At 39.1% G+C, this 20,324-nt stretch overlaps 2 protein-coding genes across 3 annotated transcripts in view; both read left to right on the top strand.

Annotated features, from left to right (window-relative positions):
* SOGA3 (SOGA family member 3) overlaps positions 1–4,228 on the top strand; it is a 31,668-nt gene extending 27,440 nt beyond the window's left edge. The window contains exon 7 of the mRNA XM_042828465.1: positions 4,156–4,228. The gene's annotated coding sequence lies outside the window, so the exon portion shown is untranslated. The remainder of the gene's footprint in view (positions 1–4,155) is intronic.
* Positions 4,176–18,332, top strand: KIAA0408 (KIAA0408 ortholog). Of its 2 annotated transcripts, none has more exons than XM_042828442.1 (6): positions 4,176–4,263; positions 8,100–8,297; positions 10,798–11,139; positions 11,462–11,541; positions 12,229–13,588; positions 15,438–18,332. In XM_042828442.1, exons 2-6 carry the CDS (start codon positions 8,163–8,165, stop codon positions 15,609–15,611), a joined length of 2,091 nt encoding a protein of 696 aa, XP_042684376.1. In that variant the 5' UTR covers positions 4,176–4,263; positions 8,100–8,162; the 3' UTR covers positions 15,612–18,332. The 2 variants fall into 2 exon arrangements, with proteins under 2 accessions (XP_042684376.1, XP_042684387.1); XM_042828453.1 differs by having other exon boundaries at positions 4,179–4,263; positions 8,154–8,297.
* The last annotated feature ends 1,992 nt before the right edge of the window (positions 18,333–20,324 follow it).

The raw sequence follows: 20,324 nt of genomic DNA, 5'->3' as shown, positions 1-20,324 counted from the left end.
TGGGTGTTCCAGGACATGTGTTCCACGTCCTTTCATAAAGATCTTGCAAATATAGATTAATTCTGATACTTTTGTTTTTTTATACATTGGAAATAAGTCAGACAAATTTTTGTCACTTAGAATATAGATGCTTTCTTTTTCCTTTAATGCAACCAGAGAAATATTTTCTTTCCTATTTAGAAAAATTTCTGCGTACTCAGAGAAGCTACCTTTTTATATATTTTTACTTTTACTGAAAAATTCCCTGATACTAGAAAGATCAACTTCTCCAGGATCCAGTGATCTTTCTTTCAACCAAAAATATCCATGCCTGAAGCTCCGGTTAGAGAGAGGATAAGTGTCTGTTGACACATGTCACCACTGCTTCAGTATCAAATCCAGAAGTGAGCAGGTGCTACAGTGCAGAAATGTGCCCGCAGTCGGAAAATGAAAAATGGCCAAAACTGTGGCTGTCTAAATATGTGTTATAAAAAGAGCTGAACTGCACATGAACTTTCAGAGTTGTTTACAAAAACAAGCAGAGCTTTAGGATATTACATACCCTTCCCATTAATCACCTCAGAATTTGATAGGCGAGTAGGAGACTTTAAAGGCGTCAGTACCAGGTGCCTAACTCCCATTGGCTTACATTTCTGTCTCTGATATAATGTTGGGGGTAGTGATATTCAAACTCAACTTTTGCCATTACACATGCAGTTGCCTATGGGGAAAATTACAGTGGCTCTATTTAAAGTAAACATCTAAAGTATCTGCCACTGATTTCCAGTGTACCCTTGGAGAAGTGACGTGACATAACACTTTGTTGGCTCTATTTCTCTGCTAAGGTATATGTGATTGCAGAAGTGCATGATGGTTAGAGAAGGCAGAATTTGTATTCCTGTCTGCCAGTTTCCAGACATATATCCACTGCTGAGATATATTTGCCTGAAATATTGATGTGTAAAACGTACTTCGTAGGGATCTGATGTAACGTTTGGGTTGACTATGATGGCAGCTGTGCTGTTCTCTCTTATGTGGTTTGTGCTGACAGAACAAAATAGGTATGCTGTTCCTGAGCAAGTATGGCAAGATCAAATGTTGTCAGCAACTGCGAGACCCCCCCATGGGATGTGACGCGATAGACCCTCTCCCTGCTCTATGATTGATGTGTGGCACGTGCCCTTAGGGGCGTAGACGAAGCACATAGGTTATATAAGCTAGAGTTCACGTGTAATAAAGGCCATTTTGCTGTTCATCATCTTGGTGTGTACGTGCAGTCATTTGATCCTGGCCTGGTTTTAGGTCAGTACCGTAGGAGGCAATGCAACAACCAAAGATGCTCTGAAATAATCTTGAATGCAGACTTCTAACCAGATGACACTGCTGAATATGTAATCAGGTTGTAGTCCATGCTGAAACTCACACTTCTTTGACTTCAGTCTTGCACAATGAAGACAAATTTAGCTGAGGAGTTGTTTAAAATGCCCTTGCACTTGTTCTGTTGATGTGCTGACTTCTAGAACAAGCAGAGCTGATACCAGCTATGGACACAGAACGCTTTGCCTTCGGAAGCAGAGTGTCAGATGCAATTAACCTACAATGGCCTTCCTACTTAATTTGCCTGTGCCAGAGCCCAGAAAGCCACTCTTACTGCATTTTCTGGTGTCGCTGCAGGGTGAGCTGTTTCTGTTGGATGACTTACTTTCCTCCAAAGAGGAAGCCATTGTTACTGCACTTAGTAGTATCGGGTTCAATTAACCCAGGTTTTAATAGCTTGTTTTGTGTTTGTTAGGTTTTTTTTGTCTTTTTTTTTTTTTTCCTCCAAGTTTGCTTTCTTTTCCCTTATTAGAAAGAGGCCCTTTGACTATGCACAGCACTGTTCAGTTTTGCCTATCCAGACTAGAGCTGTCTCTGAAATGTCCTTCCAGTGCTGTGGATAGGTCAAGAAATTTTCTTCCTCCATGCATCATCCTGTAAAACAGTGCGAATGAAACAGAGCCTGTGGCCATGCAGAGCTGTAGTTCTGCCTGGCCTCCATCAGGCAAGGAGGAGGAAAAGTCTTTCCTAGTGTCTTTGCAGTTACCAGAAGGTATGAGGAGCATAGAGGGATGCTCTTGTCAACTAAGGGAATACTTACTACAAGCAACTGTATTACAAAGCTGCGTGTGTTTTTAATTCCACAACAGAAATGTAGGATTTTGCCTGAGTAAGAACTTGAGTCTGAGATTTAGTCCATTATTTCCTTTAGTTTCTCTTTGTTGTGCTTCAAAGTCTTCACACAGCATGATGAGGGACATTGAGTTAGCAATATTAAATACCCAGGAGTAATAGCCAATGCTGATGGGAAATCTAGGGGGAAAAAAGGCTTTGTCTCACATCTCTGTTTGTGTGGTGCAGTCGTGCTTGGGAGGAGCAGCTGTGGCATCCAGACTCCAGCTGTGCCTCCAGGCTGCCCCTGGGCACTTTTCCCTGCTGCCAGCCATGCCAGCTGGCCTGCTGGGGAGCAGCCTCCAAGAGCGTCACACTTCTGCCTTATGAATGGGAAATTGTGATTCCCCAGTTAGAAGCTGAGTTTTTTCTTCAGGGACATTCAGTCATGCACTTTGGCATCTTAGTTCGCTTTGAGATTGTCTTTCAAATTTTCACTAGTAGCCCAAGTCCCATTATTTATGTCACATAGGGAAAGAATAAGCACCCAAGTAATACAAATGCAGCTAGACCATAAAAGGAGAAAAAATGTGTTTTCCCTGAAACATGCTTTGCTATTTCCTATAAAATGCACCCAGAACTACAGTCTTTATGCTGAGTATGGATCTCATGTATTGTTCTAAGGAGGAGAGTGCTGACTCAGTAAGAAGGTATGAAACCTCATATTGTGTCCTCCATCTCAAAGATCCTCTTGTCATCAGCTGCTCTGCCCACAAAAAAAGATGTCACTTCTGCCTAGTATATTTAAAGGCAGATATTAGATGAAAAAATTTGTCCAGAATTTTATACTGCCTCAGTGAAGTACTCTGTGGCTCTTCTCCAGGTACACACAAGGATGAACACTCCCTGAAGTGAGTTTTGTGGCTGTGGTGGGTCTTAAGGAATGCCCACAGGTACAAGTACCTGACAGGGCAGCAGGACATGTGCAGCTATGGCTGGGGTCCCCCTCCTTTGCTGTGCCACAGCATAGCAGTCTAATGATGCAGCGATGCCTCTCTGCTGCACGAGTGTGGGGTCAGCATACACGTAAGAATTTGGGACTTCTTCTGTCTGTTGATCAGCTTCAGGATCTCCTGTGAATGTTCTCTGGCCTGGTCTTTTTTTCATGCCAGCACTTGCTGTGGGTACTCCTAATCCTCTACATCCAGGCTGTGGTGCTTTTGGAGCTTCCTCGCTAGCCTTACACCAGGGGTGAAACTCCCTGTGCAAAGGAGATTCTCAATTTCAAGCACTCTGCTTTGCTGAGACACAAAGTATCATAACAGACCAGAGAATCTAATCCAGAATCTTTATAAAGTAGCAGGAATATTTGAGTATATCCCAAAGAAACCGTTGTCACCATTTCCAGAATGCAGGAAAGTAGGATTACACAATGCCTAGTAATTCTGCCCTTTCTAAGTGCTAGTGTGTGAATGCAGAAAAAAAGATTTTAGGGAGGTGTGGTTTGCTTTTAGCTCTTGCAGATAGCTATAAACCAACAAAATTGCTGCTTTAAACACACTCCCCTTACAAAGCAGTTTACGAGATCAAGTTGCAAAGCTCTGAATGATCATACCAAAAAGTATAACCCTGGAAGCTGGGGCTGGGAGGCAGAAAAGAATCTTCCTTCTCAACATGGACTCTAATAAAAGCAACCTAGAATTGCCTATTGTCATAGCTGTAATGTTAACACTGGCTGCTTTGGCAAGCTTTGAAGACTGGACTGCACTATAAAGCCTAAAAATGTCCTGGACTTGGAGTTGTTTACACAAAATATGAGCAGATATAAAGTTACAGAGCTGGGGGTTGGAAGATATGGCTTTAAAGCCATCCTCCATGCACTGACGTCACATGGAAGCCAGCTGCTGGGATGATGCTGAGCGGAACTGTTTTTCAGTTAGCAAAAGTTGTGGAGTTATTCACAGACAGTTGCAAATGCTGCCCAACTGAAAGGTTGCATATTGCTTAGCTTTCTTATTTCTTTTAAAGATCAAGATTTGCAGAACTGGATCTCAGCTAGCTATGCATTTCCTTGCTTTCACTGCTGTTTAGAAATGGACTGAAAACCTTCTCAAGGATTTTTTTATTCCATGAAAGGTATGGTTATTGCTTATTTGAAATCTTTGAGCAATTAAAATTTAAAAACCCTGCAATTTACTAATTACTATTTAAATATCTCTTCCATGTTGCAATTCAGATGTTACGTGGTGTTTTATGTATCTTGTGCATATTCTTTATTCTTAGAGAAAGACTTGGCATTAGTTCAGTTGTTGTTTTTTTTTTAGCACAGACACAGATGTATCAACAGAATAGGGACAACAGGTATCATTTTGAGAACTTTTTTTTCCTTCTTTTTCCTCTTTCCATTTTCTTTTTCTTCTCTTCATCCCTTTTTCTCTTTCACTCCTCTTTCATTCTCATTCAAATGCAGTTTCTTTCTAATGATAAAATGCTCAGTATTGTGACAGCTTTCTTTCACAATTGAACAAATGAATTACTCTATGGTTGTTTTAGTCATTGAAAAGATAGAAATTTGCTGGAAATATAGTTTAATTGCCAATTGCCTTTTTTTGTTTGTCTTTTGTAAACTCAGTGGAAGATTTTTTTGTCTAAATGGTTGTGCAAAACCAGTCTAATTAATCTCTGTTGAAAACTAAAGTCTCCCCAGATGATGTCACTGCAGATTATTTTGAGAAGTTGGTAGCAGTTGATTTCAAACTGCTGTGCATAGTTAGATAGAAAGGATGCAGGTAAGACATAGGGGAATACTAACAGTAATGTCAAATAGCAGCTGAAGTCATTTTTTTTCTTGAGAGCAGGTAGAGCTAACGGGAAAGTTAAGAGAAAAATGCAGCTGATGTAGACAAAATTGATTATTTGCTTGAAGTTGATTGCTGTAATGAGCTTCTGACCTTGTCTAGGACGTGCAGAATATGCCAATACTGCAAGAGCACAGATCCACATGGCTGATTAAAATGTGGCATTTGACATCTTTTTGTGTTGCATAAGCCATATGCAATACCCATGGGGACATCATGGTGCACCAGACAGACAGGGTACACTGTCTGAACTACAAATAAGAACTACTAAAATAAGTAAGCAAGCAAATAAAAAATATATCAACAAATAAACGATAAAGACCAAGAAAAAAAGCAAACAGAACCACAGAAACAAGAGATAAACTGTCTGAGGAAATTACCCATTGTACAATAGCAGCAGTTTTCTTTTGAGAATTTATATACAGAGAATATCAGAGAACAAGAAGCAGCAATAGTTCTTTGTGACCTTAGTGCTACAAGAAACTACCTGTAACTTCTATAACTAACCTCTTCACAACATCCAAGGCCTGATTGCATTTTGATTATCTCCAATTCTCTTTATAATTACAACATCACATGAAACAGTTTGGAAATTGTTAAGCAGTAGTAGCTCCCAGCACAAAGAAACCACCAGGGACCTCTTTGATGTTATATGCGTGCTTGAAAGAACTAAATATCTGCTCTCATATGCATATAAATTAAGTATGATGTATAGTCTTTGGTGCTTGTCAAGTAATATGCTGCTGATTGAATTGCAGCCATTGTTACCAATGGTGCACTGGTAAAATCGCCATTCCTTAATGTTACAGACAGATTGTGCCAGCCTCTCTGGTTTGTGATTTTGCAGTGCTGACGTATTTGTTGTTGTTATTGTTTCTTTCTGACACGTGTTTGAAGATTTCAGAGAAGCAGAGTAAGTAGACAAGTTACTTGTTTATAAAAATTACAACTTTTGAACTAAGAAGGTGGGAAAGTATTGAAACAGCTGTAAAATTATTTTGCAATAGATGCTTAGATTGCAACAGATCTCAAGTGTAGTGGAATTCTTTTGTAAGTTGTTTTTGGTTAATGCTGAAGTCTGGCCCAAAGTTTTGGCTTGGAAAGGTGCATCTCTGTAGCCTGGCCATTTTCCCTAGGAACCTGTGAGTGAACAAGTGTTTAACTTCTTTTATAATGAGAATGCTGTGTTGTCTTTGAGCAGTTCTTAATTTAGAGAGTTTAAGGTGTTTGAAAAGCTGCCTCATGCATTTTTATGCAGGGAGAAGGGCAAATGATCATTTCAGAGCTCCCAGACAGGTATGAATAAGATATTAAAAGAGTAAGCTCCAAAAACAAGTTACGTGGTGACAGGACTATGCTGCTATGAAACAGGTTAACAGAGATGTTTGGTGACTGCTTCCTCACTCCCAAGGTGCTTGGGGTCAATGATATTACAGTCAGTGGGCTAGGACTGGCCCCAAGATGCCTGCCAGGTGAGATGCTGCAGCAAGACTTCCTGTGGCACCAAGATCTGAGTACCCTCTGCTCTCAGCTGAGCTTTACTCACTTGCTCATGAAAAAAGCTGACTCTAGGATTGGCATCAACTTACCAGTCAGCTGAAATAATGCAGACACTGGTAAGTGCTGATTACATAGTAGCCACAGTTGAATCAACAAGTCTCACCCAATAAAATATGGGATGAGGAAGAGCTTTGTGTGAAGCTCGAGTGTGAATATGTACTACATCAAAGAAGATATGGGTGGCAAAATGGGCAGTTCCTGTGAGCTGACAGTCACTGTCTGTCAGTCAGGGAAGTGAACAAATTCCAAGAAGGCAAACCAGAACTCACCCCTTGTTCACTCTCTGGTAGTTCATTTGCCTGCCTGTACACTTGGCTTCTGGAAGGAGACCAAAGCAGTGCAGAGGCATTTTGTGACTAGAACTAGATTCCAGCCCAACCTAAGTGACACAACAGCATGCTTGGAGACACAAAGTTAATGACTTGAGCATCAATGGGTATGTACCTGCTGTTATACTGCAGAAGTCACTGTAGCTGAATGAGCGTAGATTTGGCCTTTCTGGCATGGTGAATGTCCTGGCAGTACTGGAACTTCTATTGTGAGCCTAACAAAGCAGGAAGAGTATTAGGCCCATAAAATCTGTAATTGTTTTGTTCCAAAGTCAAATGAGCAGATCCAAAGTACTTAAAACATTTAGTAGTTATATTAATAATTTTTCATCAACACTTAGTAAGAAACTAATGACTTCTGAAAAGGATCAAGAAACTGAAGCACAAATGAGTTAAATGTTCTGAGTGAGGTTTTGAAATAAGTTTGATTTAGTGCTATCAGATAACTGTTTCCATTTTTCCCTATGCTGGTCCTATCTTTTTCCTTATGCTGTGTGTTTGTGAATCCAAAGTACATAAGTACGTAAAAATACATACAAAGTACATAAACTCTTAATAGAGGCCTATAGTCAGAATGATGCTTTCTACAGCATGTATGTGCTTGTTACCTGTTTCTAGCTTTTCTCTCCATTTTTTTTTTAATGTATTCTAAAGCATCCATACAGCCATGAGAAATTTCTTCCCATGTATCAAGTTTACGGTCTTCAATTGCCAAAAGATTTTTGGTCTCTCTCTTGCTAAATGCCTGTGTGAAAAGAGTGCCTCAGCAAACATGATACTTTTACACTTGTGGTTGTCTTTTGAACAAACGTAAATATAGCTTTCACCCTCAAGGGCAGACCTTAGAGAATCCCAAGGTCCTGATCTGCCACTCAGTATCACGCAGAGTCAGATTTCAAGGAAAGCAGGTTTATAGCGAGGTATAACAGCAAAGATGTGAAGAGGCCATGGTACACAGCCTGATGTGGAAGACACTGGTGAATCCTGTGATGCTGGTTGTGCATCCACCCTCTCATTTTCAGATTGGATCTGTTTCCTTCTGGAGTTTTGTCCTACAGCACTTAGGTCTTCCATATTCCTGTCACACTGCAGATATATGTTGTGCAGTCTTGCGCTGCTGTCTTCTGCATGCACGTTTAAGTTAATAATTTTAGGGTTTGTTTGCTTGTTTGTTTTTTCCTGGAAGCTAGAATGAAAGACAAGACTAATTCTGATAATCTTTCAGGAAGCATTCAGGGAAGAAAAAGAAAGACAGATCTGTCTTGTTGCTGTTACACAGACTGTAACCATGGACGTGCATAAACAACTTGAGAACACCGAGAGGAACTGGAATAAAGAGAAGATGGAACTGCTGGAAAAATTTGACAATGAGAGGAAAGAATGGGAATGTCAATGGAAAGTTATGCAGAAGAAAATTGAAGAGGTACTTTAAAACAAAGCTTTGAACACTAATATTTTTACTTAAGTATTTTCAGTGACTAGAGATCAGTTTAATTTATTTTTCTCTGAGTTATATCCTATTTCCTATCCGTCACTGGTCTTTTGTAGGATGCAGAGCCTGGGATTAATCAGTATTTGCAATTGCTCATTTAATACTCAGAAATATGAAGCAGGAGGTTAAACATAACTCTGTGTCAAGTTTGCTGTATTGTTGGCTGTATATACTTGTGCCAGTTCTTCTGGCACTGAGCCATGGTGCTCATTTTATACATGCTTTTTGCAAGTACAGACATGCTAAATAGATCTGAATGTATGAGGCATAGGAAAAAGCATATTTAGTGACAAAAAAAAAGTATCGATTCTCTGGCAAAAAAAAAAAAAAGGCATTACTTGGCACAAGTCTGGTAGGAAAACATTAATGTTAAAAAGAATGTAATATATCAATCTCTGTATGATGCTGAATTGTTCTGTCGAGAACGTGTTCCATTTATGGACAACATTTAATAGAGAAAATGGCTGCGGTAAATAGCATGAAAGCCCTCACACCACTTGTGTTTACACGTATTAACAGACATTCACTTTCTGCCATTTCTATGGCGTCTCCTTCCAGAAATAATTTAGATAATTATTTGTTACTTCTTTATCCCCAAATTGTCACTTGAGTAGAACCCTCTGGCATCCTGAAACACATAAATTGAATCTGCTTTGGCAGTACATAGAGACAAGCTTTTTCATCACCGAGTTTTCCACATTTTTCATGCTAATATACACATGGAGTAGCTTTGCTTGCTCTCTGCCAACACCTCCCTGTGGCTGAGCAACACAGGAATGTGTGGCAGAGACTGCTCACGTGGAAGTAGGAGATGGAAAAAGAACTGCAGCCATAGTGTCCAAAGCATGCAGTATTACTTCATGTCAGCAATCCTGTCTTTTCCCAGAGGTTTTTACAAACTTTGGTGTTCCAATCCCCACTACATTCTGTCTTTTATGTTAGGATGCTTCTGTGCTGTCAGGAAAGAGATGAAAAATGGAATGGATTTGAGGGGAAATACAGAACCAGACAGTACTAGAGGTGATGCCCCAAGGTTATTGACATCCTAAGGTCCTTTTTAATCTATGACTGTGGCAGCCCTTGATTTCAGTTTCCTGGCAGTTCTTCACAAAAAGCCACAAGTCTAGAGAAAAGGGGAGATCCCTTTTTAAATGCTGTCATCTGCAGAGGGTTTTCCTAAACAAGGCTTGTGCTACTTTATCAGGTTGTGATTTTGTTTGGTAATTTTCTTCAGCCCACCAAATGTGAACTTCATTGAAGGATCTCTCCAGAAGGGCCTATGGTGGTTTAAGAGATGATATTGCTGAATTAGCACCCTGTTAGTACCTGTGCTGAATCCGAATGAGGCTCTCTTTTATTGGATATTACAAAGTTTGGCCCTCAGATCTCTTGAATAGTTGGGCTTTGAGAATGAATTCTGAAAGCCTCAGAGGAGGTCAAGTGTCAAGTCTCTGAATATGAGAGTACTTCTTATCAACAGCACTACTCATGAAATGACTCTGTGTTCTTCACATTGTCATTCTTTTTCACTGTCCTTCCAAAAGGACAGTGCACAACAAGAGAGCAGGCAGATGGTTATTTGGAGGTGCCTACTCTGTTCTTTCTTCATAAGAGAAAGTTAAGAATGAATGTTTATAAGGAGCCGTGGGATTCTTGGCACTAGAAATAATAATGTAAGCATAAAAGGTTTTTATGATGCTGCTATTTTTTCAACTTTGTGGTTTATCACAGTACTCTGGTTTGTATATACTGGATGACAGGAATTAGCACCTTCTCATTTACTAGTAGAGCCACTGGTTCTCAGCAGGTAGAAAGAAAATAGGACAGTGACAGCACATTGCCAAATAGTACCATTCTGGAGTACTGATTTATCACTGAAGTCATAGGGAAGAATTCCATTTCTCTGAGAACCAGAAGAGTCTGCTTTAGTGCAGATGGCACTGTATGTGATGAAAATTCACTTCCCCTTCTTAAACTAACATAGTTTACCAGGCTGTGACGTAGAGCCCTCTCTCACATCTGTTCTCATTCCCCATGCAGCCTGTCAGAACTGTGTTCTGTGATTCTGTGATTCACAATATAATGCACTGATATTACTTGGAAGGCAATCATACAACTTCTGGCTGGACATTGTCCTCATGAGATCTCTTGGAATCCCATCCTATGTGTGCCAGCCATTTATTAAAACCATGGCAAAGGGTTTTGAATAGCAACCTCCCATTCCACATCCTGTGACAATAACATCCTGTGGACTATCATGCTGTGTGACTCAACACTTTTCTACTAACACGTGTATCAAATTTTTCTTCTTAGTGCTACCAAGTGAAGCATTATTCGAAATAGAAAATTAATATGTGGTGGATGTTTTTTTTTTCAAAAGTTGATCAAAGTACTGTGATTTAATAGAAGGTTCTGTTGTCTTTTTTTTTAGCTTTACCAGGAGGTAAAACTTAGAAGAGAGAACAATATGAATGTCCACGACAATAAGGCTATTCAGAGCAAGATGCTGCAGCTGTCCATGCATTCTCCTACTTCAGAAAAGAGTGACACAGTGGAACTGAACTATCAACACAATGTGGTAAATGATGGGATGGAAAGAGGGAGTTTGCTGAGTAAAAGAGGACCTGAATGCAAAGAAATCAGAGCCAAGAGAAAAAACGATACCCTGTTAATGAACAGTCTGGCCTTTGAGAACCATGAGGAACTTGAAGACAGCCTCAGCATCAAAAATTCCAAGAAAAATGCCAAGAGCTATATTGGTGATCTCAATGTGGTAAGTAAAGTATTAGCATGTTTCACTTAAAAGGATGAAGAAAATACCCTAGCTGTAGTCTGCTAGGATTAACCTGATTTTATTCTCCCAGCGAGGTGCTGTCTCTACTTCCTCCTCAGTTTGCTGATGATGTGCATCTTCTCACTGTTTAAATGTGTTTATAGCATGCACTTTACCTCAGTTCATAACCATTTTCATATCTTTCCCTACACTGCTTTCCTGTGCTGTGACTATTAAATGAAAATCCCAACAGTTTTCAAAGTAGTTCTGGAGATGCTATTTAAAAGGCTTATGTTAAAAAACTATTCTTATATTTACAAAGGCTCTTAAAGAACTTGCCAGAGTTAGTGAAGAATTATGCAGCTATCAAGAGGAAATTCGGAAGAAGTCTAACCACAGAAGGTAAAGGCATATTTGGACTCTATATCTTACAGGAAGAAAACAGATACAAGTCCATGTTTCTGTTTACTTTGAAGGGAGGGTTGCTCTTGAATTTATCAGCAGCCGATCAGTTTCTGTCCTCTCAGTCTCTTAGTATAAAAGCATAAATCATTCAAATGAAATGTTCTGAAATATGATACAGGACACATTTTACTAGTAAAATGAAGTTTATAGAACCTACAAAATGAGGTAAGTATTTGTATGAGATTAAATTGTACCTGTTTATAATGTCCATATAGAGGCTTGGGAAAGGGAACAGATATTTTTGTCTGCCCTGATTGCTGTGTGGTTCTATAGAATATTTTATATTAGGCTGGGAAGTTTCTTACGTTAATCCCAGATTTAGCCTTAAATATTGGAAATGCGTCAAGGAATGCCTGACAAGGAATCCCTGCTATAGGATAGTTAAGAAAATAAGCAAATAGTTTTAGTGGCAAGGGAAAGGAACACAAAATTCTCTGTGTTGAGCTTTCTTCAAATTCATCATGTTTGTTCTGAATAAACTGTATCAGCTGTAGCAAAACAGCTGCCAAAGCCTTTTAAGCAGCCAGTGATAAAATACCTGCTCATAGAATGAGTCCATGCTGAAGTCCCCTTAGGGAATATTCTTTTTGCTCACCCCTGAAATATCTATCTTTTTATGTCCAGAATGAAATCAGTTCCTTTCCTGGGGGAGTTTGAAGAAACCCAAAACACAGTTATTCTGCCTGAGATGAACCATCTGTCCAACAATGAATCACAGTCTTCAGTTGCATTTGTAACAGAGGAGCATAATAATAGGAAGAATCTGATGAGCTCCACCAAGGTTTTGAAGGATATGTCTTACGGTAGTCTTACTGGCAACAGAGGAGAGGTTTTCAGAACTTGGCAACAGAAAGAAGCTCCACCAGTTCCTCCACGAAGCACTTCTCGGCACTTAACAAACTCACTTTCTACAGTTGTACAGCTTTCTGAAGCACCAATGAGAGATCCAGGCATCAAAAGCAATTGCAAGGTTCAGGACAGTAGGAGTGGAAGGAAATTGACAAATCCTTCATCTATAAAACAGAATGAAACAGCAATGGCCTATGCAAATGAGGAGCAGGCTGGGAAAGGTCCTGTGGTGGTAACTGCTGCAATACCTGTAGCTAAAAACGAGTGCATTGTGCCAAGTTTCTGCCACAATACATGGGCATACGATGTTGGTAAAGACAGTAAAAGTGAGCCTTCCCCACTGTCAGCCCAGAAGAGTTGTTCAGATGGAAATATGGCTCATAGTAACAGAATGCACCAGAAACAAAATTCCAAGTCTCATTGCAGTCCTTATTACAGCAACGACTTTTACGCCCCTGCTGCCCTGCACAATGATCTTTTGGGAGACTCCAGTTGTACTTTGGGAAAGACTCAGAGAAATGAAACTTTAGCAGCAAAGATTGATGAGTTTAACCGGACTGTGTTTCACACAGATAAACGTAACAATACTTTACAAGAAAACCAGGTGATTCGGACAGCATTAGATCACAAACCCTGCAGCCCACAGTGTGACTCTGCTATTAGCAGGACAGAAACGCTAGATACATCTTGTGTTTCAAATCCCAAATTCTCTGCAGCAAAAGAACAAGAAACTAGCAACCCCAGCAAAGTTGTCAGAACAGTAGGACAACAAAAGCAAATAAATGAACCTTCAAATACTAGTGGTTACAGGCACATGCTTCATGAGCACGACTGGAGACCGAGTAATTTATCCGGTCGCCCGCGTTCAGCTGACTCAAGATCAAACTATGGTGTTGTTGAAAAGCTTTTGAAAAACTATGAAAAATCTGCAGTGATTTCTCCATGTAATGCAAAATACTGCAAAGATAAGTGGACATGGCCAAACTCTGAATCCACTGATGGAGGTTGTGAGACACTGAATCAGTGTTTAGAAATGCTTCCAAGTGAGCAAGGAAAACAAGAATTTCTGAGGAATTCAGCCAGGCATATTGGGCAGCAACTGAAGCAAGGAAAGGAGAGACAGAAGTTACCAGAGGTAAGGTTCAGAAGAATGGCAAGAACAATATCCATTTTATACTTAGCTTCATGTTTTAAAGTGAGGCAGACTATCATGATACTGTAAAAAATTACATAAAAATTGGTAAGTCAGGCCAGGATCTAGGTGAATCAGAAGGATTTCCTTTAAATCCTAACAGTCGTGAGAGGGCAGAAGTATGTAAGTAGGCATGACTAGTGAAGTTATGTGCCAGATTGTAGCCTTTGCTGCTGCTATGTAAAACTAGATGTTAACAGCAGTTTGGGGTTTGAACTACTGAAAATCAGATATTAGTTCCCTCCCTTCTTCCTTTAGCTGATACTTGTTTCATAAACCTTCTCAAATGACTTAAGACTACTCTGCCATGTCAAAATTCTAGATGGCTGAGGCAGCATCCTTAAGAGTCGTGGGTGCTGCTTGGTTCAGGATTTCCTTGGAACTGACCATGAAAATGGGAGCTATGTTATTCTTAGAGCTTTCAGGAATGAAATGACATCCACTTACATCTCCACGCTTGTCCTATAAATTCAAGTATATGCTCACAAGAGTAGAAGAGTATGGCATAACTAATTAATTTATATTTGGCTGAATTGTATTTGCAAAAGTGCTGCCTTTGCCAACATTCTTTCTTAATGAAAATAGAAACAGATGTTTGTTTTTTTCTAAATAAACTATAAGTTACAGATTTTGTAAGAGGCCTCAGAGAAGGAAAAATCTGTTTTCCTGGAGAGCTCCTTGGCCTAAACACAAATGAATGTGTTCCTCACTGTCTCAGAAACAAGAAGGCAAATATGTTTAGAGCTGAGAAACTTAGACGGATTCAGACTGTCATCTGGTATGCCTTACACTGTCACAAATTCACAGACTTCAGTGGAGGTATGTGGATTTAAACAGCTGAGAATGTGAGCATGTAGATTTTAATCTGCGTGTTTTTATGTCAGCCTTGCAGTGATGCAACATCTTGCTTAGCAGAAGCATCTTTGTTACAGCACAGGAAAATACATAAAGCCTCTGATTTCTTTCTCATCCAGTGAAAGTTTGATAGGAAAATGGAATTTCATCAACGAATATGTAAGGAAGAAATAATGATGAATGACTGAATTTGCATTGATGCAAGCCCAGAATAACTTTACTAATCCAGTTGGATTATTTTCTCCATAGACTCACACTTTATGATATCATTTATGTTGCATAAAGTAAGAGTAGAATACTGCTCGATTGGGGGTTCCGTTCAGCAGCTTTTCAAAGATGTGAAAAACTACACCCAGCATGAAGCATGGAGTTTTATCTTTATTATTTCAGATTTATATTTCTGTAGCTAAAATCAAGGTCTGTTGTTTCTCCTGTACATATAAGGCTTGGCATGCAGGCATAGCACTGCATTAATAAATAATCATTCTGAATTATTTACCAACTGTAAACAGCTTTGTGCTGTGCTAATAGAAAGAGAGTTCTTAGCAAAATGCATCTGCTGAAATGGAAGCTATCAAAAATTACCTAAAAAGTATGTAGGTCGTACTCTTAAGATGCTGAGAGTTCATTCACAAGACTTCCAACAATGAAGAGAAATGAAAAATGGGTGTTCAGTTTTAACTTGCATTAACATTTTGTCTCTTTCCTTGTGTCTGACACTTGTCTCTGCATATTTTAAACTGCTGCTGAAGTGAGAATCCCTATACATAGAAATGCCTGTTCTTTTGCATTCTGCGCATTACTTTGTTCCTTTTAATAGCTTCAAACCACCTGCTCTGTGGTCACCCTGAATGTCTTCCTACATTCCCAGTGCACTCCCTGAAGGACTTTCCTGCTGTAACTCATTAAATCAAGGATGGTTGCTTTTGTGTTCTAGATATCTGTGCCAGCTAAATGTTCAAATGGGAAGGGTTTCTCACGGCCAGCCCGACCAGCAAATAGACGTCTACCTTCCAGATGGGCATCCAGATCACCATCAGCACCTCCAGCTGTGAGAAGGACAGCATACAACTGGTCTGTCTCCTTTCGGTCTGAGACCTCAGTAGTTTGAACCCAGAAATGGGTTGGATGGTGTTGTGAAAGCTCTGCACCTCACTATGACTGTGTTCGGTATGTGTTGTAGCAACCAGATCTACACTGTCCTATCTTGTTCAAGAATGACTCCATCACATGCTGGACAAAATGTTTTGAATCTTAGGTCATCATCATGGTCTTCAGTGTTTTTATTGAGAGGAAACAATGATACCCCCGGTTTCTCCTGTTTTGTTTTTTTTGTTGTTGTTGTTTTGTTTTGAATACTAGCTCACAGAGAATTTATTTTGAGTGGCATTTCTTAATTCGCCAATCAATTTTGAGTTGAAACAATGTATAGTGCTGTATATTCTGACTCTTCTGCAAACAGCAGAACATAAAGCTGTATGCATGATCATGTGTTTGTAAGTGCATGTGTTGGACTAAGAAGTATACAGGTCTGTACTTAGAAGAGACAAACTGTGCTAGTGTTGCCATTGAAATTACAACCTATATGCCAACATATATATATATACTTTGTGTTTATTATAAAAGTTTGAAATATACAGTCCTGATGACATTTATATTTTGTATATCTTTTACATAGGTTCACAGGTGTAGTATTTAATGTACAAAAACTAAATATGCATTTTTGTGACTCTAATTGCAGCGATAATGCCTTGCACAATATGTATCTGAAGCAGACTAGCTCGACTGATTTATCAGTCATGCTTCATGGCATTCTTGTTCAGTTTCCTAACCCTTATAGTACGAGGTCAAAATACCCAAACATATTTTTTCTGAATTAAAATATTATATGATTTGTAATACACAGCCTTTTTCAACACCACAGACATTCCTGAAATGTTCTGATCTCTTTAAAATGTTTAAGCGTGCCATTATATATATATAGCATATTGTAAACAGTTCAGCATTTCCAACTAGTGTAACATACAGTTTATGAAGGGAAGAAAAGGGTTGTATGTGCTCAATTCTGCAAAACTTATTTTTTCTTCTAGCATTATACTTTGAGGTTTGGCAAAGTCAGAAAACAATGGACTTGTTTACTTTTCACTCAAGGCAGGAGAACAAGGACTGTTGTTCCCAGTGCTGCAGACACACTCCTTTTTTATTCTCCTCCTAGACTGGAGTGCCTGAGCCGCTTGCTAGCAGCATGCTGCTCCCTAACTGACTTCTGACAGTCAGTAATGAAGTTTACTTGCATTCTAGCAACATCCACATCTAGTATGGAAGTACTGCATCGAGATCTCATCACAGTAGTGACAGAAATTCTCAACAAATGACATCGGAAGTGTTATTGCCTTCACTTGAGTCAGTATTATGGGCCATCACAATGATGTGTACAGAGCTTGGCTTGTTCTTTCCCACAGTGTGAAAGAAGTGCAGATGCTGCCCAGACTCTTGCTGAAAAGATGGTTGTCCATCCTGGAATTTTTTGCACCCTTTTCTAGGTTGTTGCTGAATGCACAGGGTAGTGACGATGATAAATGGTACCTCTAAACAGCATGTCTAGGTGAAAAGGAGTAAAGAGGCCCTTCTTCAACATCAGCTTAATCTTGTCCTGCAAATTTCCTTCTTCTTCCGGAGAAACATAGTGTGTTCAAAGGAGTTTCAAAAATCATCCCAAGCTCCATTAATATGTACGTCCTCATATGTGAATGTAAAAAGGATTTCAGAGAGAGTGTAGGCTTTTGTCCTAGTGAATTGTATGTTTGGCAATATATGGAAAATTAGCTGTGCTTAATCTGATAGTGATATGTTGTCTAATCCCAGTCATGCTGAGAACCCTCACCTTTTTTCTTCTTTTTAGGGCCTTATTCTTCTTTTCCGTATGCAACTGCCTTTTTGCAGAGTAAAAAGCAGACAGCTATGTGTTCTGAACAATGTACCCTCTATTGTAGGATCAATAACTTTTCAGGCATGCCAGAGTTGGATTGAGTAGGTGTTAGAGCCATAAATCCAAAATTGCATGCAGAATCATGGCTGCCTACATGGCAAAAACATGCTCAGACTAATTTGGCTCATCTAAACTTTCTGGCACTTTATGTGTGAGTATATATATGAAGGCTTCAAGCAGATCAACAATAAACCAAAAACAGCTCAGATTTTATTGCAAGGTTATTACTAGAAAAGACAGAAGGACAGAAGACCTTGAAGAAAATTCATACAATTTGGACAGAGATAAAAATCTGTGTTTGAATGAAAAATGAAGAGTAATAAAATTTTTTCTCTTTGCCCTAATGTAGAGATTGCACTCTGTTGAAGTCCTTTGAACTAGAAAGATTAAGATGACTTACAGTGAACTTGGAACATTAAGATTCTCCTAACTATGAAAACTAGCATACCAAAATACCTTGCAAATTGACCTTTTAAATGCCGAAGTAGTCAGGAGACTTTAAATGTCTGTAGCTGAGGAAAGGGTAATATGAGAGAATGGTAAAATTATGGTTCTTTATTTCAGTCACAATCAAAACTCTCAGTTACCTTCATGGTAAAGTTATGCAAATTTATTCTGAAAAATGGGTGGTGCACTTTTCTTTTGAGAACATAATACTGCAGAACCATTTCCATCAGTTAGTCAATGGATGTGTTTCTTTTGCGTGCTTAACGTTCTTTGATCACTTTTGACATAGTCACGTTTTTGAATAACAGAGAAAGGATCAAATATCTACAACATTCCCTTATGTATGTAAATTTAATGAACAGAAGATTTTTGAAATAAACTAATAGGTCAAGGATACGTTCATTTTGTCAACGTTTTATGTGTCCATCAAATTACAGACATTGGTTCTAATGCCTGAAAGTATCAAAACTGGTGATTTTCATCTGTAGGAGGTTTGCTGGATATATTGATTTTAGAAACTTGCCACTGAGACTGTTGAAATATTCTCTTCAACCATACCCATAGGTATAGGACCTACGTACTGTGGCAAGTTTTTTGTTTCCAGAGCAGTGATTACTGAACCATAGCACTGGTTTTATTGTACATGTTTGCTGTAGGAAGAGCTCCAAGTTCCCCCATATGATCTTTGACAGGAAAATGCATTAATCTTGGAAGTCTCAGGCAAAGGTGGCTCTATATGCCTGCACACAGGCATACTCATGGAAGAACAACTAATGACCTAAGCATTGACCTTCCTTTAATACTGGAGTCACCTATGGAAGCTGATAGTTTTCCAAGTTATTTTTTAAAATAGGATTTTATTATTCTTCAGTATGTCATCTGTATGCCATCTGCCTGGGGAAGTGATGGAGTTGCTTTCCCTGGAGGTGTTCAAGAAATGTGTGGATGTGGCACTGAAAGACATGGTTAGTGGGTGTGGTGGTTACTGACTGATGTGTTGGACTAGGTGATGTTTTCCAACTTTAATAGCTCTATGATTCTATATAATGCAGATACAGATTGTTCTTACCTGTGCTCTGAATGAGTCTATGGTCTTGTTATGGCATGGTTAGGGACATTAATACTGAAACGCAGCAGGAAATTTTCAAAGTGTAAAACCCTTAAATGGAGTTACAGAGAGGACACTTGAATCAATGCCCTCTCACACACAAAAAGCCAGCTGCTCACTGGCACATTTACAAGCTGTCAGAGCTAGGGGACACCACTGGGAATCAGCTGGCTGGTGCTTAGCTGATGGAAGGGATTGTTCTCTGTTGTGGTTGGAGATGGAGGCATCATCTTTCCTTCAAACTCTTAAGGAGGAGCATGGAGGGGCAGAGACACTGACTTAATCAGATCATGCCTACAGATACAGCATAGCAGGCTATCCCAGTTCTCAAAAACTAGGCTGGCTCATGGCTTTTGATAGAGGCAGAAAGAGTAGAGGAAAAAAGATGTACTTTTAAGCTTATGGATATCATTCTTCAAAGTCAGTGTATATTCCCACTGAATATTTCATCTTTACAGTGTTAGTGATAGACTTTTATGTATGTTTAAGATGTTGCTGAGGGATGAATTTTGCATGTTCTCCATCGACAATAAAATTATCTTTTGACTATAATACTTACTGTAAAGGAGTTAGCTGTTAGATATAGAAAAGAATCAGCAATCAGCATAATGTAATTTTCCAGAGCATTCAGAGCACCAGTTTATTTCTGCAGTTGTTTTTGTTGCTGTTTTTCTTTTTAAGAATTTGTTTCTGTAAATAGGGATTTTGTATCCAATGGCTCAACAGCAGCTCAGCAAGCTCTACAGCAGCTCAGCAGGCAGGCCATTTCCCTTGGAGTTTTGTTATTTCTGGACCAAGCCTAAATTTCCTAGCATGCGAGAACTTATGCAATTCTCACACTGTTGCTATGCAAACAATTCCTTTAGCTCTGAGATCTGTAATATACAGCTCTAGCTGTTACACTTTTGATATTCTCTATTGAACAAATCTGTTGCAGTCTCTTTGATTGCTTAAATGCTCTTTAAACTGGAGGGCAGAATGCATTTCCTCTCAGTGCACTAAGTCAGTGCCCCTTTGGCCTTTCCATCCCTCCTTGATCCCAGTGAATGTTTACTGACATTGCTCTTTATGTATATGCCATACCATGAGACTTTCTACTTGTATTGATGTCAAAATATTTTGGGACAGCCTATTCTTAAAAATGCTGGTATTATTATAGCCATTCAAAAACATATTAGACCTTAATCTATTGTTTTGCATCACTGAAAATACAATTTTTTCATCAACTGTTAATGGCATATGTTATATAAAACTTGTTGCTCTCACTTTTTGAAATGAGG

Source organism: Centrocercus urophasianus, unplaced genomic scaffold (genome assembly GCF_019232065.1).
Source record: "Centrocercus urophasianus isolate 14NV4802_14NV808 unplaced genomic scaffold, USGS_Curo_1.0 seq_10, whole genome shotgun sequence".
Lineage (NCBI taxonomy): Eukaryota > Metazoa > Chordata > Aves > Galliformes > Phasianidae > Centrocercus > Centrocercus urophasianus.
Note: the sequence above shows the minus strand (reverse complement) of the source record. Positions and strands in the feature narration are given on the sequence as shown.